Raw genomic sequence first — 25,140 nt, forward strand, 5'->3', positions numbered from 1 at the left:
TTTTTTCTTTGGGTTTTTGATAGCAGCAACTTTGTATATCCGCTTTTTCCTAGCCTCCAAGCAGCAGGAATAGTGAGCAGGGGATACACTCTGAAGGCTACCAGTGCCTCTCCTTGCCCTGCTCCACCACTGAAGCAGTCATAGGCCTTCGAAAGCCCTTGAAAAAAGAAGCTAGAAGCAGGGGTTGGCTGTGTCCCACTGTCAGGCATAGAAACAACTATGAAGATGTGCTCCAAGTCCTGAACTCCAGAGGAGATAAAAATTAAAAAAAGTCCATGATAAAAAGTTTCATGCATTACCTCTTCACTTATGGAAGTTTCTCCCACACTGGCACTAAGCTCTGACCACTACAGCCAGGAGTGAGGTTCTGTCCAAGCAAGAGATACTTTATCAGGCAAGGGGCACCATCCCAGCCTCCTAAACAGCTCCTGTACACCAGTTGGAGTCTCCCAAAAAACATGTCCATGAAAGTGCCACCACCATCCTTTTGGTAGGGCAGTGTGTGTAGGTGGACAGAAGGTAGAGGCAGGCGTGACAAGGATCGCTTGGCCAAAGTGCCTAGTTATCCCTATATTGACAGAATAAATCTCCAGTTTACAGGCAAATTATTTTTACAAAAACAGAAGCATGTTTTATTTCAATCCTGTTGAGGGAGAGGGAAGGAAAACACAAAATTAGCAGAGGGTCTCTTTACGTAATACACACATCGGGATCAACTACAAGGAATAATACCCATTCCACCCCTCCCCCACCAGCTCTTATGTGGGTTCCAAGGCCAGCTGAGAATAGATGAGACAAGAATTAAGACACTATTGGCACAGTAACATGGCCAATGCACCGAAAGATGGAGAGAAGAGAATTTCCCAGGGAGCAAGGCCCTGGGCCTCAGCTGCTTCCCCAGTGGAGGGGGAATGAGAAAACTTTGGCTCAGCAGGAAGGCGGTTGTCAAAAGTCAGGGTTACCATAGCTGGACTCTCCAGATAATAGACTATGGGCTGAAGGGAGTTAAGACGTCTATCCAGTCAATGCTGTTCTCTTTCTCCAAGACCTCTCCTCTTTAGGCTTGACATTACTAAGAAGCTGGCCTGGTTCTCTTCATCTTGGAAGGCAGGGGAGTAAGTGCTTATCCTACCCTTCCTACATCTAGGCTACTTAATACTACTTTCTTGGCTCTACAGAGACAGAAGCCAACCAACAAGGCCGGCTCTCTTTGTGAAAGTCGGCTTGAAAGAGCCCTTGTGTTGGCAAAACTGCCTCTGCAAAGGTTTCTCTGAGCCTGCCCCTTATAGACCCTCCCAAAATTGTTCAGATACACCTCTACTGTGTGAGATGTGGACAGGAAAGACTCAGTCACTCTAGAGTTGGATTACCAATCCCATCTTTGACTGGAGGTGGGGATGAGAGAAGGGGAACAGGTGCTAGCAGGGGAAGGACTGGGGGAAAGCAAGGCAGTTTACACTAGGTTACAGATTCAAGCCTGTGGATTGTGAACAGAACCATCTAGAGCTCCTGAGAAGGGGAATTCTCTGACACAATATGAACAAGTGAAAAATATTTTACTGGCAACCCTGTAATAATTCCTATAGACCAAAAGAAAATTTGTCAAAAACAAAAACAACAAACACAAAAAGACTAAGTGAGCGAGCAGAGTCCAGCCCTCCATCTTAAATCTGAATAAAATTAACTCATTCAGCTAATACTGCTTCAAGTACAATCATGAAGACAGATGGAGCTGCTGAAATTCACACTAAAAAAAGAACAGGATCAAGTAGCTTGTCACGTTAATCCCAGGCACCCCCGTTTTACAGAGTAATCCAGAAGGTATCTTTGAAGACTTGGACTGAAGGTGAGGTCCACCATTGCCCCTCGTCCCCCCAATACCCTTTTCAGCATAGGTTGATGAATTAAGACGTCTGTTTTAATTTTAGTAGGAGGGAAGTAAAAGAAAGGAAAAGTACTGAGATTTGGAAAAGCTAGCAGCTAAAGCCAGAAACAAAGATAAGGTCCTTGTGGCATTCAGGACTGGGAGTAGAAGAATGGGAGAAGAGAATGGGAGAAGGAAGGGAAACAGGCGGTGGGTGTCCTTTGGCTTTGCATCTTTCCCCTGCCTCCCATTCCTCCCAACCGCTCAATGCAGCTATTGGCCTGCCAGAGGGGATGTAATGCACAGACCAACTTTTTATTCAGCTTATGCAGCTAACAGACTTGTAAACAGTGCCAATTGACAAAGTTTTGCTGAATATTACAGCTTGTGCCCACTAAACACACCTCTCTCTGAGATTAAAAACCAAAAAGCAAAGTAAACAAATACTGAGAGAGAGAATGAAGAGACACATTTTGAGTCTTCCAGGAAGGTAAAATAAAAAAACGCCACAAGGCTTGGTCCCAGGCGTTCACCATGCCTAGAGTGCTGTTGCTATCACCACTGTCTCCCCTCTCTGCCAGTGGCTACGTAGAGGTGGGGGAGAAGGGTCATCTTGGGCATGCTGCAAATACAGCATTTGCTGGTGTTGACACCCTCCTGGGGCTGTGGTGGCAGACTGCTGTGACAGGAGCCCATTTCCTGGGAGTAGCAGAGGAAGCCCAGGTCCTCAGGCAGCCTGAGATGGCAGCCCATACACCTCAGCAGGGGTACTTTGCCCCTTTTCTCCAGCGCAGTTCAGCATTGAGGTTGTCTATTCCATTGGCGATAAAACCTGAGCTGTTTTTCCTCATAGGTTCCCCCTCCCTTCCCCAACTTCGGAGAGTAGTGGGAATGGTAGGGGAAGATCACTGAGGGGGCAGAGGGATACCCCGGGGATCGGTGACCTGGCCCTCTTGCAGGTTCTTTACTAGTTGTGCAAGCCAGCGCTTCGTGGTGGTGTCATCTTTTAGCACCTGGGCAAAGGTTGTATCCTTTAGCTGGTCAGGGAGGCACTGCCTGAGTGCTTCACGTGCCCTACATCAGAAACAAACAAACAAACAAACAAACCAGGGAGACCAAAAAATAAACCCACATTTTGTGGACAGGGAAGGGCCCCTTTCTTAGATATAAATATACAGAATGCTAGGAATCTATGGCTCTGTCAATTCACATTAAGAAGCTTTTAAAGTCCTCTAAAGCATATGTTAGGCATAGGCTCACAGATCTTCAGAAGCTACAGTCTGCAAACATTTTCAGAACGATGACCCACTGTAGAATTTCATGAAAAAGTAAACCGGAATAGAATGGCACAACAGTTTACTTCAATTCAAACCGCTTTCTGATTTATTATAGTAAATGCTGTCAAAATACTCATGTTAGAAATATATGACTTGATAATAAATATTTTAAAAATCAGTATATTAACAGGGGATATGACCCCATTTATAATATGATAAATTCATGAATTTTAATTCTATACTAACTTATCAGTTTGTACCTTTACAGAAATTGCTTCAGTTTTGTAGTTAAAAACCTTAATAAAAGATAAGGGATAAAAACAAAAGTATGGTAGCAGCATTATCATATGAACTTCGAAATGTTTCATTTTCTTTCAAAAGATGACCAGTAGAAAGTCAAATCTGAAAACCTACAAAAGGTAAATGTTAACTATTTATGGGATTATTTACAGGGCTATATTAAACAAAGTTACAGCTTTTATACTCAGACTAGTTTCCTTTTTCTAAGTAGAATTTTAAATAAACACAATTTTAATCTTTGGTGAAAACAGGAACCACTGAAGAACAGGACAAAATGGTCAAAGAAATAGGTAGGGCTTGAATAAACTCGGTGGCAGAAGACTGAGTTCACATTGTATCAAATTATCCCCATTCCTAGGAACACAGAAATCACTCCATTATGTGGTTTAGCAGAATCTAAGCAAGTGGCTTTTGGTATGAATTATGGATTTACAAAGCAAAAGGTCAAACATCTCTAAAATGCATCATATCTACAATGTATGATTTCTGGCAGAAAAATTATAACATAGGGAGATAAAATAATTAGTTCAAGAACCTTACAGGAATCAAGGAGAGAAATGGAAATATACTTCAAAAGCCCTCTGGGCTCTGCTCCTTTCTAAGAGATCTTTGAAAGTATACTTCTCTTTCTGACCACTTGGTAGCAGCAACAGAAAGCTCAAACCACAGGAGTAATGCATCATAAGGCTTCCCTTGGAATTGTGCAGACTCTCTGGAATTTCAGACTAGGACAAAGAATTACAGTGGGAAGATACAATTCTAATGGATTTTTAAATTCAGGACTTCAGATTTTAAAAGGAATTTAAGTTCTGTCTTAGACAAACTAAATATAGTCCCAATGATATAGGAGCTATGCCACAAGATGGGGAAGCTATTAAGAAGAGTATTTCCCTAAAGTCCTACAAATCTTGTAAATGTTTACCTGGGATTATCTGAAAGTCGAAGGTAACATCTCACTACATGCTTCAGCAGACGGGCAGAAGGCTCTTTGGATAGCTGCAGGACCATCTTACCCTGTTTCCCCCCAAATAGGGGGAGGGGTTAGAAAAAACACACGAAACACAAAATAATTCTAATTGACACCAGAGCAAATAGTCCAAGAATCGTTATACAAGGTTCAAAAATTATTACTTCTAGTTAGAAGACTGAAGTTGCTCAGTGCCAACTACAAAGGGACTAAACTGTATGATCAGAAGTAGTTGCAAAGAGGGTAGATAAAAGAACTCACCAAGATCATGGCAACATGGGAGAAACGCTCATATGTCTGACATATATAAGCCAAACCAGTATCATCTAGGAGGATCTTCTGGAGGATGAATGTTGCAACCTGGAGTAAAACAAAACTAAGGAGTTCAAAAAGTTGCTCAGGCTCGTCTTCCAATTGTCTACTCATTTGCCCTCGCATGACTTTTAATCAGAAAATTGAGCAAGCAGAGACCCTTGTATATTATACAAAACTTACTCTACCACATATGCATAGTACAAAAAAAATTACCATATTGAACATTACTATATGCCAGAAGTTTTCCTAAACACTTCACATGCTTCCTCTTACTTTTACAATAAATCTACGAGGTAGGTACCATTATTATTCTCATTTTACATAAAAGGGTAGGTTCTGGGTAATTATCAAATTCTTAAAAACTCAGAGATTTTCTTAGTTATTGAACATCTACTATGTGCTAAGTATAACTACTGATCACATGCATTTGCTTTAATATTTCCCAAATGAGATATATTGTTTCCTTTCTTCATTGTTGAAATGTAAACAATGAAGTAGTTGGAGGAAAATATAATCTCCTGGTATGGGATACAAAATATGACCTAGGAGGTAATATATTTGGAAGAGAACAATGAAGTCTTACAGTGTCTTGTTACAAACTCACTGTAAAAGCCAGAATAAGCTACAACATTTGAATTACCATCTACACAGCAGTATTTATGAAAATGGTGATTTCCCTAGGAAAGACTCAGAACATAAGTAGCTTTTTCAAGTTCCTTAGTATTCCAAAGGGGAGAGCAGAGACAAATGGTAGGAGGGAGAGATTCCTGAATTTGTGTTGTGTGAGTAGAATGTAGAATATGCTATTTTCTTCTAAATTTTTTTCCTAAATAACATATAAAAATACCAATACTTATATAGTTATTCTTGTTAGTATGGTGGATCAGAGCATAGTCAGATTGTTTGGGTTCAAATCTCAGCTCCATCATTTCTATGTGACTTTGGGCAAATTATTTAAACACTCTAAGCCTTCATTTCCTCATCTGTACTATGCAGATGACAATTGTGAGAAACTGATGGAATAATGCACATATAGTGCTTAAAATATTAATATAACTGGCACATAACAGGCACTTAGTAAATGCTGCTGATTATGCAGTAATCAGCATTTATGAAATAGGAATATCATGCCTGAGAATACCAAGATCCCTTTTTTACAATCTACACAGACTCAGGAGCATTATTTGCTAAATAACACTTATTGCCTATTCAATTATCACAGATCTAAATCATAGATTACCTTACCAATATACTGTGATGTTACTGGAATTTTAAACACTTATTAAAAAAAAATTCCTTATAGCAATTTGTTTGTGAGATCTTTCTTTTTAGAGACATGGTCTCACTCTGTTGCCCAGGCTAGAGTGCAGCGATGTGACCACAGCCTACTGCAACCTCGAACTCCTGGGCTCAAACAATCCTTCTCCCTCAGCCTCTCTGAGTAGCTAGGACTATAGGCGCATGCCACCATGTCCAGCTAATTTTTTAAATTATTTTTTTTAGAGATGGGGTCTTGCTATGCTGCCCAGCTTTGTCTTGAACTCCTTGCCTCAGCAATCCTCCTGCCTTGGCCTCCCAAAGTGCTCGGATTAGGTATGAGCCAATGCACCCAGCTAAGACCCCTTTTTTAAAAAATGTACTTTAATCTAAGGTTTCACTATATCTCAGTCTTCTGTTGGTATTCAGGTAATGCATAACTTAAAGAATATTCTGTAATAAAATAATTTTGGCACATGCTTTCCTATTGGAAGAATTTTGTCTTCATTAAAGAGATATCACCAGAGTAGAAAAAGGTCTTTTTCTGCTGTAGCCATAAGAAGCCAACTTAAAAAAACCTACCCATAGACATCTACTAATGAAAAATAACAGAGTATAGTTGTATGCATTCCAATATTGTCCCTGAAATCCACTGAAATTAACAAAAGGAACTAAAATTAGGAAAGAAATGGGAGAATAAAAGCATGAACATAGATCTACATTATCCTTTGTGTGTATAAGTAGAAAACTGAGGACAGAGGTGTAAATACCTCCCTAATATTGGCCCCCCTGCCCCCAACTGGTAGACTGGGTGGAAAAGTGTTTGGAAATATAATACCTGATTTTAAAGCTCAGGTCATATCACCTCTCTTTATATCCAAGAGACAAATAGCAATCCTCGATAGAAATGTTCCACAAGGAAACTTTTATGAAGACATACCTCAAGAAGTAACAAGTAATAATTATCTACACCTTCAAAGAAATTGAAGAGAACATACACTTTTAAAAAACATTTAAAAAAAAGAATTCAAAAAGAAAATATTCAAATAAGAGCTGAAAAGACACGAGATGTGAGAGGGCGGAGACTAAGAAAAAAATAGAGTATAAAATCAAACTGCTACATATAGAGTATTTCTAGAAGGATACAAGAAAGTGCTAATAGTAGTTATCACTGGGGAGAATAATTCAGAGGCCGAGGTAGGAGGAGATTTACTTTTATTTGTATACTTGTTTATACTATTTGAATTTTTTAACTTCATGCATGTACTGTATATTTAAAATAAAAATTTCAAAAATAGCCAGGTGTGGTAGCACATGCCTGTATCCCAGCCACATGGGAGGTTAAGGGGGTAGGATGGCTTGAGCGCAGAAGTTTGAGGCTATAGTGTTCTACAAACGTGCCTATGAATAGCCACTATACCCCAGCCTGGAAAACATAGTGAGCTCCTGTCTCTCAAAAAAGAAAAAAAAAGAAATCCTACAACTCAGGGAGGCTGAGGCAGGGGGATCCCTTGAGCTCACGAGTTCAAGACCAGCCTGAGCAAGAGTGAGACCTCATCTCTACTAAAAATAGAAAAATCACCCGGGTGTCATGGCATGTGCCTGTAGTCCCAGCTACTCAGTCAGAGGTTGAGGCAGGAGGATGGCTTGAGCGAAGGAGTCTGAAGTTGCAGTCAACTATGATTACCCCACTGCGCTATACCCAGGGCGACAGAGTAAGACTCTGTCTCCAAAAAAGAGCCAACACAATGTACAATCTAAGTTAAAAAGCACATACCGTTTTAGAAAGTTCACTTCCAGATTCCATAATGCGCAAACACAAAGGGATAATTTCTGTTGTCAATAAAAAGTTGATTACCTCTTGCTCATCTGTTTTCACCAGGGCCCCTAAAGAAATTACGGACAAACAAAATTATTTTAGAGTCAGGGTTTCCAGTTAAAATTAACTTTATATTGTTTCTCCAGTGAGTTGTGAAATTTAAATAACATAGAACACAAACTGTGGTTTGTATGCAAGGGAATCAAAATCCATTTTTTTACCATTAACTATGATCTTAGCTGTAGGGTCATCAGGTTGAGAAAGTTCTCTATTCCTAGTTTTCTGAGAATTTTTAACATGAATGATGCTGAATTCTGTGAAAGGCTTTTTAAAAATTCATCTACAGAAATGACCATATCATTTTTCTTCTTTAGTCTATTGATGTGGTCAATCATATTGACGGACTATTGAAAGCCGAGCCAGACTTATATTCCTGGGATAAACCCTACTTGGTTATGATTCTTTTTATATAATATATTGCTGGATTTGATTTGTTAGCACTTTGTCAAGGATTTCTGCATTGATGTTCATGGTTTTCTTTTCTTGTAAAGTCTATTTTTTTTTTTTTTTAAGCAGAGAAAGCTATCTGAAGGTCTTTGGTTTTATTATCAGAGTAATAGTGGCCTCACAGAGTTAAGAAGTATTCCCTTTTCTCCACGTTCTAGAAAAGTTTTGCAGAATTGCTTTATTTCTTCCTGAAACTTTTGATAGAATTCACTAGTTATGGCAGAATAGCTTAGAAGAAAAATAAACAAAAAAGACGGTGCCATGTATAGGTAATCCCAGTAACTCAGCTACTCAAGAGTCTGAGGTGGGAGGATTACTTGGGCCCAGGAGTTCAACTGAGCCTGCGCACCATAGTGAGACCTCATCTCAAGAAAGAAAAGAAACAAAAGGAGGAAAGAAAGGAAAAGAAAGAAAGGAAAGAAAGAAAAGGAAAGAAAATAAATTCCAAATTCTAACTCTTATTCCTATAATAGTACTCTTTGAATCAAGTTCTTTTTTTTTTTTTTTTTTTTTTTGAGACAGAGTCTCACTCTGTTGCCCAGGCTAGAGTGAGTGCCATGGCGTTAGCCTAGCTCACAGCAACCTCAAACTCCTGGGCTTAAGCGATCCTACTGCCTCAGCCTCCCGAGTAGCTGGGACTACAGGCATGCACCACCATGCCCGGCTAATTTTTTTTTTCTATATATATTTTTAGCTGTCCATATAATTTCTTTCTATTTTTAGTAGAGATGGGGTCTCGCTCTTGCTCAGGCTGGTCTCGAACTCCTGAGCTCAAACGATCCGCCCACCTCGGCCTCCCAGAGTGCTAGGATTACAGGCGTGAGCCACCGCGCCCGGCCTGAATCAAGTTCTTATTCTTTACTCTCCTTATAATTCCAGTAAATGTCTCTATATATAAGCTGAATTTAATCCTAAATGTTGGGTCTCATAGCCTCAGTAACAACATTTAGAATGGTGCTTAATAAGAGTCATCAAGTTCCTGATACTCATTTATTAGTGAATGAGACAACCTCAAAGACAAAAATGAACACTGGTAAACAAAAGCTGCAAGAGGTAAGACAAAACACCCAACTTAGACTATTATTATGAATGAGGATTTCAAGCTTGCAAAACAATCCTAACAACTTACCAATAACTCCAAGGCTGGTGAGCCGAAGATACTCAAAGGGACGTGTTTTGCTGACAGTGTGCAAAAAGGGGTACAAAAAAAGGGGGATGTGTGCTGCAAGAAATGCTGATCTGGAAGAAAAAAATAATCACATTCAGAGCTCAGGGCTGATTTCCAAGGATCTTGAACATTCAAATTTCCAGGTGGTTAATTCTGTAAGGACTATAACATTGTCAGAGCAAGGAATCCTTAGGAAAGAATGTTATTGGTCATCGGTCTTTTTTTTTTTTTTTTTTTTGTTGAGACAGAGTCTCACTTTGTTGCCCGGGCTAGAGTGAGTGCCGTGGCGTCAGCCTAGCTCACAGCAACCTCAAACTCCTGGGCTTAAGTGATCCTACTGCCTCAGCCTCCCGAGTAGCTGGGACTACAAGGCATGCGCCACTATGCCCGGCTAATTTTTTTTTCTATATAGATTTTTAGGTGTCCATATAATGTCTTTCTATTTTTAGTAGAGACGGGGTCTCGCTCAGGCTGGTCTCGAACTCCTGACCTTAAGCAATCCACCCGCCTCGGCCTCCCAGAGTGCCAGGATTACAGGCGTGAGCCACCGCGCCCGGCCCTGGTCATCGGTCTTGATCAATGCAATGATTGCATTCTCAAACGGGGTGATTTTGCCACCCCCAAGTGACATGTGACAATGTCTGGAGACATTTTTGGTTGTCATGACTGAGGGTTATTGAGTGCTATTGGCATCCAGTGGGCCAAAGCCAGAGATGCCACTAAATATTCTACAATGCACAGGACGGTCCCCTCCCACCTTCCTCTTCCCACTACAAAGACTTATCCAGCCCAAAATTTCAGTGGTGCCAAGGTTGGAAATCCTAGTCTATGTGAAGATGGTTAAGAAAACACATGATTTTTCCTGCAACCAGCACCAAGTACCTTAAAAACTGATAAACTACCCAACGGTGGTTTTAAAAAAATAGGTCATAAAATGCTATTAAGTGCCCAGGAGATTTCCTAGATTACCTCTTTCACCTAATTTGTGACTGAATAATAATATTCACAGGTGCATTCGAATAAAACCTTATGAATGAAGACAACAAAATAAAGCATCCATTATGAGGTTTATATGCTATGCATAAATGCACATTTTTCTTTTTTGTTAGAGCATTTCAGATATACTAAGCATTCTTTCCTTGGGTCATTCCAATATGCAAAGAAAAAAAAAAGATATACTAAGCATTCTGAAAACAATTCAATCTGCAGCTACTCTATCAGGCAACTAATATAGAAATTAGTCTATTACTTTATATTATTTATAGTTACACCTTGTAGGAGAGCTTTTCAACACTCAAAGTGCTCTTGCATTTTTGTTGAGTCCTTGAAAATAATTTTCTTAGTAACTTCTCTAAAGCTCTGTAAGGGCAGTGCCAACCTAGCACTTATATTTCATAAGGAAACTTGACAAGTAGAGGAAAGGCTTTAATAAAATGACTATTAAGTGTTTTCAGGGCCATAAGAGCCACAAAGCAGATTCCTGAACAAGATTTCCCTTTTCTTAATTTTTCAGATACGGCAGGATGGCAAAAAAGTTTTAAGTCAAATGCCATTCCCATCTGTTACAGAGGCTATCCAAAATGCTATGTTAAGGATTCTGAAGTAAAATCTGGGTTCAGGGTGAAAAAGTGCTAGAAAAATATTTACTGAACTCCTATTATATGCCATACATTATGCCTCACACATGACATAGTGCCTACTATAGATTTGGGAAGAAGTGGCTGTATGCCTGACACCTTTGCTGTGATGTGAACACTGCTCCTTTAAAGTTCATTGGGTAGGCCGGGCGCGGTGGCTCACGCCTGTAATCCTAGCACTCTGGGAGGCCGAGGTGGGCGGATCGTTTGAGCTCGGGAGTTCGAGACCAGCCTGAGCAAGAGCGAGACCCCATCTCTACTAAAAATAGAAAGAAATTATATGGACAGCTAAAATATATATATAGAAAAAATTAGCCGGGCATGGTGGTGCATGCCTGTAGTCCCAGCTACTCGGGAGGCTGAGACAGGAGGATCGCTTGAGCTCAGGAGTTTGAGGTTGCTGTGAGCTAGGCTGACGCCACGGCACTCACTCTAGCCTGGGCAACAGAGTGAGACTCTGTCTCAAAAAAAAAAAAATATAAAAAAAAAATAAAGTTCATTGGGTAAAAATAAGTAAGAGTCCTGAAGATAGACACACACACACACACACACACACACGCGCACACACCACACACAGTGTGCCCTACTGCATGCCCTTCCTCTCATTATTTGGCAAAAGTTTAGGACCATATTCGATAAAAACCTCCCCACTCACCCGAAGTATTTACCTGGTTTCTGGATGTGATGCCACACATTGCAGTAACGCCAGAGCATTGCAAACTCTGTTAGACTGGTGTGCTGTCAAGGTGGGTGGGTTGATAGATGGATAAATATTTACAATTTCCTAAAAAATGGAAACCAGCACCAGATGAACATAACTAATGTATAATAATTGATAACTAATCATAAAATGAATTCCTATGGTACTAAAGCAAAAAAAGTAAAAAACCAGAAACCTCTTAATCTCACATATCTTGCAAGAAATGAATCGTCAAAGAGGGAGAAATAAACAATGCTCCTATCCTTTCATCACAAACATACTTGACTGAGACCAACTAGCTAAGACATTTCTACGTTTGTCTCTAGGAAGATTTTTTATGGAGGCTACTGGTGTCACCTCTTCTATCCTATAGCTGTTGATGCTTTCTCTAAAGGGACCCTTATATTTTTATAATCCCTCCCTTTGTCAGAATCTTGCTGTAAGTTATAGTTATGAAATTGCTAGCCAGAAAGTGTTAATAAGTCAACTGTAGTGACTTATAAGCAACTACAAAATGGGGGGCAAAAAGAACATGGGTCTATGAGTGGAGATATGTATAAACAACAGTGGATACACTGTCAAAAGGTGACAATCTGCAGAAAACAATTCTATTTATTTTAATTGTAGAACTTTTACAGAGAAAAATGTTCTTATAACAAAATCAGTTTCTTGGCTACATGCAGTAGAGATGGAATGTGAACTTCCTTAGCTTTGAAAAGTTAGTCTAATTATTAGGAATTTTGGGTAATACCTTAAAGGATGATCATTCTACTATCTTGGTATTTTGGGATTGTACCATATCAGTTTTGTTGCCACCAATGACCATTCTGGTTTGAACCAAATTTCAGTTATTTATCTTTTTTTTTTTTTTTTTGAGACAGGGTCTCATTTTGTTGCCTAGGCTACAGTGCAGTGGTGACATCATAGTGCACTGCAACCCCAAATTCCAGGGCTCAAGTGATCCTTGCACCTCAGCCTCCTGAGTAGCTGGGATGGTGCACAGTACCATGCTTGGCTAATTTTTCTATTTTTTTTTTTTTTTGTAGAGACGGGCATCTTGCTATGTTGCTCAGACTGGTCTTGAACTCCTGGCCTCAAACGATCCTCCTACCTTGGCTCACCTCCTAAAGTGCTAGGATTACAGGTGTGAGCCGCCTATTTATTCTTTAATCTTACAGCTGTTATACCTTTAACATTTTCTTTCCCCAAAATATACCTTGCAGTCCTTAAACCTTACTTTCTACCTTCTTCCCCCATCACGTAGATATATCTTGTAGTATTCCTAAAGCTATATTTCTCAAAGTGTAGTTCTTAGACCATCTGCACCAGAATCACCTGGGGGTGGGGAAAATGCTTGTCAAAATACAGATTTTTGGGGTCCACCTCAGACTGACTAAATTGAATCTCTTAGGTAGGATCTAGAAATCTGCATTTTAATAAATATCTTGAACTTTTCTAAAACAGATTCTTCTGAATGCTAATGTTTAAAGAATCATCCACCTAAAGTTTTCAAATCTTTTGGGCAAAGGTAAAGAGACACTAAGTGTGATGAACAGGACTGAACTGCCACTCATGGATATACACCCACCTGTAAAAGTGCTGCAATAGTACCAAATGAATGCCACAGCATGGGTGCAAGGTCAGGAACAGATTCTCGCTTCTTACTTAGCTCCAGCAAAGCATTTTCCCTTGTTTCAGGACTGGACAGCTCGTTGATCCACTGATAGATCTTTTCTCTATCCACTTGAGCCAGTGCAGTGGGCACAGGCTTCAGGTGAAAACAAGACAGAAAACATGAGTTTATTAGAGTCAAACCAAGTCCTTCTCTGTAATAGAGCTTTAGAGGGAATAAATTTTTCATAAATACCAAGGGAGCTTTTCTAAATACATACATTTGATGTAAACTAACTCAACTCTTTGGCAGTTATTGATGAAAATCTAAAATGCACACATACCATTTTATAACTCCATGTTCAGAAATTTATCCTGCAGGTGTGCTTGGGCTGTACTGAAGATATACCAGGATGTTTACTGTTGCACAGTTTTAAAGGCAGAAAACTAATAAATATCTATCAATAAGGGACCGGTTAAATATGTATTGGCACATCTTTATGATGGAATACTATCTAATACATGAGATTGATGTGCTACCTACTGCACTAAGGAGGCATCTTGTAATTCTTTAAAAAAAAGATAACTCTGTATATACTGATACTAAATAAAAAACAACAAAGAGGTGCAGAACTGCACATATAATTTGCTTCCATTAATATTCTTATATATTTACATATGACCTTTCTAGAAGGACACATAAGGAACTGTTAACTGTAGTTACCTCTAAGGTTGAGGATCTATACGGGAGACTTACTTTTCATTGTATGCACTAAAACCTTCAGTGTAAACTTTTTTTACCATAATAGTTTTTGAGAGAGAAAAAAAGTTACATGTTCCCTGCTCATTAATGGTCCCTACCCTGTAATTCTGACACTCCCTTCGATGGAGCAGAAAACCTGTATATTTGGAAAAGCTAATGATTCCTCCTAATGATTCTAACATATACTCTACATACATCCCTTTGAGATCCATTCATTACTTACTCATGTAGGAACTATACAAATTTATAGAACATGCTTTCATTATCATGCTAAAGAATCGCAATGTTCCCCTCCAAATGTGAGCATTTCTATCATTCTCCACACTCATCAAATAGCTTTGTGACCTTGTTTAAGTTCCTTCATTATTCTTACGTGGAAAATAGAACGGCAGACTAGAAAAATGATTATAATTGCTACCTATAAGCTGTCAACTTCTAACAAATTCATGGCAATTTCCTACCCCTATGCCCAATATTTTTTCAGGTAATTTCCCCCAAACCATGAGGAATAAAAGAGTAAACAGGAAAATAGGTATCTATACTTGCAAATGAGATCACTAATGCTCACAGGAATTAATTTGCTTAATTCATCTAGGTACGAAGTTACATATTCCAGTGCTTTTTTGAACTACATTACACAGCTTCTCACAGTACTTAGAAGTTCCCACTACACTTTAGTGTGACAGAATGATGATCTACCCATTGCACAGAAAGAAAGACAAGGAACAAAAAGAACTGCCTTTGTTGAAGAACAGAATGAGGTACAAGATGGACTTTCAGGTGGACTCAAATTTACTCCACCAACTTGAATAATGGCCCTTTAGAAATGGAAGCTTGATTATATGCTTTTAGTTTGATGTTTATCATTTCACTTGCTTGACAACGAACCACAAGGTGTTCTGCTAAATGGACTGAAATACAAGACAGCATAAGCCTTAAGTGCCTTACATTAATCTGCTAAAAGCTGTTCTGTTACTCCCACCAGTGATGCTCCTCAAAGAAACATAGGCTCCTAAAGCAACAGTAAGATAGAAGGAATAGGGTAGCTTCTACCCCCCATTCCCCACAAAAAGCAAAAGCAATATTGTTCAAGCACTTGCTCTTTTTATGCTGCTACAGACAGGCCCTCATCTTAGAAACTATTTTTGGAAATTTAATTCCTACCTGAAGATAGGGTATGTGTTTATTTAGAATATTACATCACCTTAAAAGCTGAGTGGAAACACAGGCTAAAATTTTTAGCTTTAAGTTCCTTGCCCACAGTCTCTTGGATGATCCACAATCCAGTCACTAAAGGAGGCCTCAAAGACACTGCTCCAGCAATACAGTACCTATCCTGATTAGCTGACCTTCCCCAAAATCTTGTCATCCATACACCACCATCAACTAGAGCCAGTCTGTGACGTGTATTCCGGACTCCCATAGCCAATCCTGTCCTGGTAAGCCACCATTTAGCATAGCATGACTCCTGAACACCAGCAAAGGAGATGGTACCCCTGGCAGTGGTATGAGCACTCTAGAAGGCCAATACCTGCTGCCAGCAACATTCCACCTTGTAAGGCTACTTATGGGAAATGCAGCCTCCATTGGACTTTGGTTCTTTTTTCTTTTTGAGACAGGGTCTTGCTCTGTTGCACAGGATGGAGTGCAGTGGGTCACAGCTCACTGCAGCCTCCAACTCCTGGCCTCAAGCGATCCTCCAGCCTTAGTCTCCCAAGTAGCTAGGAATACAGGTGCACGCCACCATGCCTGGCTAATTTTTAAAATTTTTTGTAGAGATGGGGGCCTCCCTATTGCCCAGGCTGGTCTTGAAGTCCTGGGCTCAAGCGATTCTCCTGCCTCAGGCTTCCAAAGTGCCAGGATTACAGGTGTGAGCCACTGCGCCCTGCCAGGACTTTGGTTCTACGGGAGCTAGAAGCATGTTTGCTGAGTGGTAATGTGGCCCTCTCAGGTACTAGCTCGGTGCTATAGGTTCTGCAGCCATTCTAGCAATAGGAGGGCAGTTTGGTGCCAGGAAATATCTGGCATAGAGATCCTCCTTTTCATCATCCTTGTTGAATTTCACCACCAATTTAATAGCAGTTAAATCAGCTGAAGACCTGTCATAAGATGATGGGAGCTAAAACATAGTGCTTACTCTGCCATGCACTGCCCTAAATATCTCTTTTTATAGATGAGGAAACTGAGGCAAAGAGAAGTTATTTAAAATTTAAATGGCAAGCCAGGATTTGAACCCAGGCAGTCTGGCAACAGAGCCCACACTTTTAAATGCTTTGCTAATACTGCTTCTCATCTGCCTGAAAGATTAGATCTGATCTAAAATGACTTTCTGATAAACTATTTCCTTTGATATATAGTAAATATATAAAAATCTCAGACAAAAATTAAAATATTATTGCTCTGAGTTCAATAGAATCTGAAAAACTACTCAGCACCATGAACATTATCATTGATGTTAAGAGAAATCCACTATATATTGAGTTTACAAAGCACTTAACAAGTATCGTTTTAATGGGAAATTCAGTAAAACAGTTTGACATGTTTCCCAATGTCACATTATGGTTCAGAGAGGGGCACAATTTAGCTAGTGAGAGCCACAGATATACCCACACACAAATGCATGTACAACAAAAATTTCATAACACACATATAGGAATTTCATGTTTTGGAGAATAAAAGGGAAATTTTTTACATTTTCAGTTGTATATTTATATATTAACTTACATTGCCAGATGACTGGTAAATTATTTTGGACATCATCCTAAATAAAAGACCACAGTGTAACTCTAGTATCTCACTAGATCTTGATGGTAATAAAAACTCTAAATGTATCTTATTCTCCTTTTGATTCCCAAGGGTTATATAGGCACACCTTTCAGAAAAACAGAAGAATTTGAAAATTGATGTCTTCCTAAAAGGAGATGGGAAGAAAAAGAAGGGTAGGGTGTGTGAGAGAAGGAACTGTGTTGTATTTTTTTTTTTTTTTTTTAAAAAAAACATGATTTCATTTAATGATCACAAGGTGGTTATTAGCCATATTTTACAATTGATGAAACTATGGGTGGACAACAGTGGGCAGAGTTCTTCCTCATCCCCCTCCCTAAAGATCACCTCTAAAACTTGCAGTTCAGATGCTACAACTCTTAACTTTTAATTTACTAATATATTTCTGAGGCTGTAGCTGATCTGGAACTCAATCTAGTAGTACACATTGCTCAGTGTCAGATAAGCAAATTCACCTGTGACTTTCCTATTGGAGATTACCTAATTTAAAAACATTAACAATAATAGCAGGATATTAACCATGAGAGCAGAGGTTAAGATTTTTTGAGGCCCAATCCTTTCAGAATCAAATGAAAACTATGGATCTTTTCTTCAGAAAAATATAGAATTGCAAAAACACAAAACCTACACATTTTTAGGGAATTCACAGACTCCCTGCAATGCATCCACAGACCCAGGATTAGGAATGTGTTTATCAAATTGAATGGGAAAGACCTCAATTTGCAAGTAAATATATAAATGGCATGCACACTGGATTGGGGGCCTGAAGTGGCTTCAAAATCCAGTTTTGCCATTTTTAGAATTATATGACCCAAGGCAATTTATTTAACTTTCCAAAGCCTTCATTTTATCACTGCTTAAAGTGAGGGAACAATACTAAATAATTACCAGTTTTAGCTCTAAAATCTTAAAAATTACTTTATTTAGTTTTTGTTGTGAGAAAATAGTCTGAGGCTCTCTAAAAAATCAATTTTACTGAGGTATGATTTGCATACAATAAAAGTACACCCATTTTAAGTGTACATTTCAATGAATTTTGACAAATTTATATATTCAAGTAACCACCACCACAATCAAAGATATAGTTTACTTTCCTTACCCGCCAAAAGTTCTCTAATACCCCTTTCAGTAAACCCCACATTCAGCCCTAGGCAACCATGGATGTTTCCTGCTATTAGATTAGGACTGCCTTTTCTAGAAATTATTAAAAGGAGGTAACATTTATTGAGTATACTATGTGCCAGGCACTATGGATTACCTTATTCTCAAAATTCTAAGAGGAAACAGGTTAATGGAGGTTTAGCATGTTCAAGGTCACACAGGGACCTTCTAAGTTGAAGAAATTACTTCTTAAGTATCTAACAACTTTCTTAAGTTTAATATTCCCTTATAACAACTCATTAGCAACTGGATTTGGATAAAGAGTGAGTTCAATTACATATCTGGACACATAAAATCATTATGAGAAGTCTGATTTAGATTATCAATCATCCTCAACACTTATTTCCAAGATTAGGAAAAAAGCTCTATTAATACATTACTATATATTATTAATTATAACCTGCTAGAGTCAGCAGTCTTTTCCTTTTAACAGATGTGTTTTAAAAATGTTTATATTATCAAAATTTAGGAATTGTTCCCCTTTTCTGTTTATTGGCTTGTATATATGGACAATGATTTCAAGGGACACTTTTTATTTTCTTTCAAGATAGCTTTAAAATAGGTAAGACATTTACCAAAGTGAGTTATCAATGGTTAACTCTCAAGTGTCACAAACAAACACAGGGTACTGACAGTTGGGTCTTCTATCACTGAAAGATCTTAACACTTAATGTAAAAAGTAGAAAGATAGACATCATTTTAATTAAAACATATCCACATTTATACATAAATGGAAAAGAAAATGATTCCCTCCTCAAACATAAAGGCCCAGAATAGCTGTTTGTTTTCCTACCAACATGTGATAGTGAATAAAGAAAAGAATGTGATCAGATTGAAATGGAGATTATTTTCCTAAGTCTGGAGGAGGCTCTACACGTGGCTTTGGGTGTCAATGTGACGATATTCCAAGAAAATGCACTTTCTAAATAGTGCTGAAAATATTTAATTAGCTGAATTACCTTTATAACTTTGTAAAATCAGTGACAGAATTTTTTTTCTAAGTAACTTTTTAAAAATAGAAGTGAACAAGCAAAGACAATTTAGGCAATTTGCCTAAAGCTTCAACAGGAGACTTGGGAAGAGACAGTGAGTTAGATCCTTTAGAGTACACGGTGTTCCTTCTAGTTGCCAAAGAGGAAGGCATCTGGGAGTCCACCACAACATCAATAAAAAGATATAAAATGATTAATGATGCTGCTGGTTAGGTGGAAAGTTAGAGAAAGACAAGAGTTTAGGGATACTTGAAGTGCCAGTGGAAATTGGTGGGAAATTTCTAAAAAATTCATCTCCCAAAGGCTTATCTTTGATTGTTTCACTAGCATAACATCCATTACAGAAAATTTATAGCATGTGAAGATTTGTAGTTCTATTAATCTGAAGCAATCTCCAAGGTCCATACAAAGTAATTTGTTACTTTATTGAGGCAGAAATTAGACTGGCAAGGCTGAAGTGTGGGAGCAAATCATTTAACCAGCCAGTGAACCTAGCCAACCACTGAGCATTTCGTTATTCTTAATCTTTAGAATAATCCTGTATGGTATTTCTGTCCCTATTTGCTAAAGGAGAGAAAGAAGGAAATTATTAATATATCCCATGTTGGTAGTAATGAAGATGTTAAGATGTATTCTATCAAGAATGACAAGAGCAGGCCGGGCGCGGTGGCTCACGCCTGTAATCCTAGCACTCTGGAAGGCCGAGGCGGGTGGATCGCTCAAGGTCAGGAGTTCGAGACCAGCCTGAGCGAGACCCCGTCTCTACTAAAAATAGAAAGACATTATATGGACAACTAAAAATCTATATAGAAAAAATTAGCCGGGCATGGTGGCGCATGCCTGTAGTCCCAGCTACTCGGGAGGCTGAGGCAGTAGGATCGCTTAAGCCGAGGAGTTTGAGGTTGCTGTGAGCTAAGCTGACGCCACGGCACTCACTCTAGCCTGGGCAACAAAGTGAGACTCTGTCTCAACAAAAAAAAAAAAAAAAAAAAAATGACAAGAGCTTACTATACATATTTCCAGTATAATAAAATACTACTAAGGAGCCAAAATTTAAGATATTTCCCAAACTATCTCAATTTCTCCCTCTAGTGAATAATATCCTGCATTCATGTGTGATCACGTTCTCTCTTTTTTTTTTTTAAGAGACAAGGTCTAGCTATGTTGCCTAGGCTGAAGTGCAGTGGCTATTCACAGGGGCAATCATGGCACACTGTAGCCTAGAACTCCTGGCCTCAGGAGATCCTCCCACCTCAGCCTTCTGAGTTGCTGGGACTACACGCATAGGCTACCAGGCCCAGTTTACATTCTCTTTTGATAGTACTTTCTATTTCCCTAGCTGAAGTGATGATTTACCTGCTATTTTAAAAAAGGACAATGGCACACATACATATTTTCATTATTGGGCAGAAAGTAAGCATCTTCTCAAGTGGCTTTGATTATTGTGGGCACTGTTATATGCATTAACTCTGTTTCTCAATTTCTAGTGAGTGATACACATCATAATTGTCCCTTTACCCAGATCAGAATAATACAGTCAGTTTGAGAGGGGTGGATGATGGGAGGTTGCTTGGTGGGTACAACATGTGTTGTTTCAGTGATGTATGCACTGAAGACTCTGACTTCACCACAATGCAATATATCAAAGTAGCAAAACTGCACTTGTATCCTATGATTATATACAAATAAAAAATGGGGAGAAAGAAAACAAAATAGACTGGGCTCATGCCTGTAATCCTAGCACTCTGGGAGGCTGAAGCAGGAGGATTGCTTGAGCTCAGGACTTCGAGACTAGCCTGAGCAAGAGTGAGACTCCATCTCTACCAAAAAGAAAGGGGGGAAAAAAAACCCATCCAGGCATTGCAGCAGGCCCCTGTAGTCCCAGCTACCTCGGAGGCTGAGGCAGAAGGATCGCTTGAACCCAGGAGTTGGAGGTTGCAGTGAGCTACAATGATGCCACTGCACTCTACTCAGGGTGACAGAGGGAGACACTGTCTCAACAAAGACCAACAAGGCAATTGAACACCCCTCCCCACAACCTCCCACCCCTTAAAAAAAAAACATAGGAAACAAAACAATCAAAAATATAGGCAGTTTGCTCCAATGGAGGGCATGAAGGATTGAGAAAGAGGCAGCTCAACTTTTTATGTTTCAGTTTCCTCACTAGATAAATATCATAGTGAATGAGTGGCACAAAGGGACTTGTCAGAGCTGCTGTGTCGTCCAAATAGCCTAACAAGTGAAAGTGCATCTAAAAGTTCAAAATTCTAAATTAATATAATGCATTGTAAATTTAATTGAAGAAAAACATGTATTTAATACTTATTGCAAGCAATGTACTATAGCTTTAATGGGTGTTCAAAAGATACATTAGAGAGAAAATGAAAATAAAAGGAATAGGTATATTGTTTGGGAAGGCACAGGGAAAAGAGTGGCTTGGTATCAAAGGTACAAATACTTCAGAAGATGATGATGAGATTTTGAGAGACGGACAAGTCAATCTTAGAAGAATTTCTCTTATTTAACCTGCCTCCCCTTCCAGCAGCAACATCATTTTCCAACTTGCTTCTTCCCAAATTACATAGGAGAAGGAATAAAAAAGCTAGGAGAATTACCATCAACTAATTGAGAGATATAAAAGGTACCTCTCTACTTTGAATAGTTACAAACACTTAGAAACACAGTAACACAGATAGCACTAGCCTTGGAAATGACAGTAACACAATAGAGATAAAATCTCAGAAAGCAGTTTTCTATAGCTTAGTCACACTTGGTTCAATTTTTCACTTTCTGTATTTAAAGTTAAGGCAATTTTCTTATGCTCTATTTAGTAATTACGTCATTTTGCCTGATAATGAAACTTCAGCACATTACTTTCCTTAAATCACTTCCCCTTGGTGAAACAGAAAAAGTAGAACTGGCCTTCAGACAAGTTTGCTCAAATCAAATGATCCCCTTTCCCATTGGCTATGGCTATGTGCTGTCAGTGGTCACCTCCCTTATCTATATTCATTCATTCAGCAAAGTATTTGAGTCCTTACCTTGTACCAGGAACTGTCCTGACACTGGGGAAACCATGTAAAAAAGGACCCTCATGATCCCTGTCCCTGCCCTCAAGAAGAGGACAGACAACAAACAAGTAAATGAATACAATAATTGCACATTGGAGTCAGGGCAGTAAAGGGGGCACTCTAACAAAATTAGAGGTTACAGAACTGCTTTGAATAGGTTGTTGGGAAAGGCCACTCTGAGGCAGATTTAGGCACAGACCTGAAGAAAGTTGATCTGGATAAACAGTAAGTTCAAGGAGGAGGTACCAGTTACACTCACATGCGATGTGTGTACGTGTGTGTAAGGAGGGTGGGAGAAGGGTAAGAAGAGCATTCACTGCAGGCATAGAGACCACAGAGTGCACCTTGGAGGGGAAGAGAGTGTGGGGTTAGAAAGGCGGCCAGAATAGCTGAAGCTTAAGAAGCAAGAGACATAAAACGAGGTTGTAAACGTAGGTAAGGACCACAGCATACAGGGCCTCGTAGGCCATGGCAAGGAGTCTAGACTTTATCTAAATGCAGTGGAAAGCTATAGGATTACTTCGGATAGGTGAATTACACGATCCGTCTTTCTTGTTAAAAGATCACGCTGGTAAAAACAGATGTACGACAAAGGTTTTAAACGCAGAGAACCATAAGTCAGATGCAATAATTATGCACTTCTCCGGGACTCAAGTTTTCCATACGTAAAGCAAGAGGTTTGAGCTAAAAGCCATTTCCTTCCTGCTGCGATGTGCCTACGCGGTGAGTTCCGAGAGCACGAACCGCACCAGATTGACCACGGAATTCCCCTCATCCCCGCCGGTGCCCAGCACACAACTGGCGCCCTGAAACTGTCGGTCAGCGCAATGAATCAATGAATGGCCTGCCCCGGCCGCGAGGGAGGAGCTCCCGGCGCGGGACCAGGCCCCAGCCCTAAAAAGAACGCGATGTGTGGTGCGGGAGGCCGGGAGAAGCGTCCGGCGAGGAAAGTGGGGGCCGGCTCGACCACAGCCAAGCCGTGCCAAGGAGAGGAGCCCGGGCCTCGCAGGTTGACGGCAGAAAGAGTCGGACTCGGGGCCCGACACAGGGAGCTAGGAGGAAAGGCCGAAATGCGAGGCTGAGGAAGGGTTCTGGGTCTAGGCCGGGCGGCCCTGCCACTCACCGCAGCCGTTGCCAGGCTGTGCATGTTGGGAGCGGCCGCTGCTCTCCTTCCTCTGCCGGACGACCGACTCGCGTCCCCGCTTCAGCGCCTCTGCAGCCAAAGATGTTCAGCCGCCGTAGCCGCCATCCGCCTCCAGCTCGCTCCGCCCCCTTCACAGCCCTCTGACCTCTCACCCCTGACCCCGCCCACACAACCTGTTCCCGCCTCCTGGCTCTCGGCCTAGTTAACAGTACCAGGGTATGCTCTTTGCCCCCTAAGATTCAGTACCGGAAGGACGTCCACGACCTACTAGTTCCCTCAACGGCCGGCATCGAGCAGGTAGCACCAGAGAGGGGCGTGAACTCTGACCCTTTTCCGGAGGCCAGTGAATGGCGGGAAAAGACGGGCAGGCCCAGGAGAACACGTATTGCGCATGCCCGACTGGAGGGACATGGTGGGAGGTCGAAATTGGGTGAAGTGGGAAGTGCGCCTGCGTATTAAGTCACGGCTGGGGCGGGGCTGTCCGGGCTAGGCAACGCTAGGTACTGGGCGGGGCGAGGGCATAGGTGGGGCGGAGTTTGCAGGCTTGCGCGCACGCGCCTGTTCTGGTCGCGTCGAGTGTGCGTGCGTGCGTGCGTGCGTGTTTGCGTGTGGTCACAGTTCCCGCCATCAGCCGCTCTCCCTGACTGGGGGAGCGAGCGGTCTCGCTCCTTCGGGCCCGGCGTCTCTTCCTTCTTTACTCCCAGTTCCTCCCCCTCCGCGCGGGCTTTCGGCAGGCCTGTCTGGGGGTTCCGGACCCTCAGGCTCAGGTAAGGCGGGCCAGGGTAGCTTCTCCATTGAGTCGTTTTCCCCACCCCTCCTCCCCCGTGCGATCCGCCCACTCGGCGTTCACTCTTCTGGAGTTCGCACCGCTGCTGCTCAGCCCGCCCCTAACCCCTCGAGGCTTCCCCGGCCTCACAGGTACTCTACTTGGGTGTTACCCGCGCCCCCTGCCTATCCCTCTCCTTTCACCTGGTCTTTGCTGTCACTCGCTCCCTCCAAAACCTGAACCTGGCGCCTTTTCTCTGGGACTGTCGTCGTACGCCACTTGCTCCCTACCAAGGCCTGCTGTCTCTTCATGTGACTTTCGTTGCCGCACATCTGTCGGGCTTTGGATACGATACTCATTCACTCTCTTGAGTATCTTTCACTTTCTTTCTCTCAACCATCCCTCACTAAAAGGCATGGATTATATTTTTGTTGTGCATTTCGTTCTTCATTTCTAGCCATCAGGGCAGGTTGTCAGGTTTATCTATTTTAAGCCCTGATTCAAGAAAGGAAACGGTAATTGATTACAAAAGTCCTCTATTCTGGAGAGTTGTCCTATGGGTGGCTTTGTGGCAGTCCTCTTAAAATTTAAGCTCTGTAAACGCCTTTATTGGGGTGCCAATGCCTGGCAAGTCTAACTGGAAGAGATATGTGAGGGGGGCTGTCAAGTAGGATAGACTGGGTTGGAGAGCCAAGCAGAGGTTCTGGGCTGGATACATAGATTCCTATATATGTACGTCATCTGGCATATTGGTAATCATCAAATCTGTGGATGTAGATGAAATTGCCTAAAGAGAGTATAGTGCTAGAAAAGAAGGGAGCCTAGAATGGAGCGTTGAGAGATTCTTCACGTTTAATAACTGAATAAAGAAAGATGAGTCTTGCAAGAAATGAAAGAAGTCATCGGAGTGTTGCACTCTGCTGAAAGGTAAAATTGAAGGAGGACTGGAAAACCCAGCGACATAAAAGTAATCAGTTGGCTTAGAGATGTTTGATGCCGTAAAATGAATATTCGGGTTCATTGCTAGGTCTTTTCTG

General features: G+C 40.7%; 1 protein-coding gene across 2 annotated transcripts; it reads right to left on the bottom strand.

Annotated features, from left to right (window-relative positions):
* CNOT9 (CCR4-NOT transcription complex subunit 9) lies at positions 1-23,642 on the bottom strand. Of its 2 annotated transcripts, none has more exons than XM_069467137.1 (8): positions 23,317-23,634; positions 13,400-13,579; positions 11,780-11,895; positions 9,436-9,545; positions 7,758-7,867; positions 4,670-4,768; positions 4,364-4,455; positions 1-2,938 (listed from the first exon to the last, which is right to left on the bottom strand). In XM_069467137.1, exons 1-8 carry the CDS (start codon positions 23,338-23,340, stop codon positions 2,770-2,772), a joined length of 900 nt encoding a protein of 299 aa, XP_069323238.1. In that variant the 5' UTR covers positions 23,341-23,634; the 3' UTR covers positions 1-2,769. The 2 variants fall into 2 exon arrangements, with proteins under 2 accessions (XP_069323238.1, XP_069323246.1); XM_069467145.1 differs by lacking the exon at positions 1-2,938 and adding an exon at positions 3,225-3,551 and having other exon boundaries at positions 23,317-23,642.
* Positions 23,643-25,140: the final 1,498 nt, after the last annotated feature.

The sequence above is a fragment of the Eulemur rufifrons genome, chromosome 1 (assembly GCF_041146395.1).
Source record: "Eulemur rufifrons isolate Redbay chromosome 1, OSU_ERuf_1, whole genome shotgun sequence".
Classification (NCBI taxonomy): Eukaryota; Metazoa; Chordata; class Mammalia; order Primates; family Lemuridae; genus Eulemur; species Eulemur rufifrons.

Bases quoted from the DNA above. Each gene is read 5' to 3' on its own strand.
- CNOT9 (XM_069467137.1), bottom strand. From the start codon at position 23,340: ATGCACAGCCTGGCAACGGCTGCG. The intron at 9,546-11,779 runs GTAAATACTTCG...TTTTTCTTCCAG, and splicing joins GCATCACATCCAGAAACCAG to ATCAGCATTTCTTGCAGCAC. The intron at 7,868-9,435 runs GTAAGTTGTTAG...TAATTTCTTTAG, and splicing joins CACCAGCCTTGGAGTTATTG to GGGCCCTGGTGAAAACAGAT.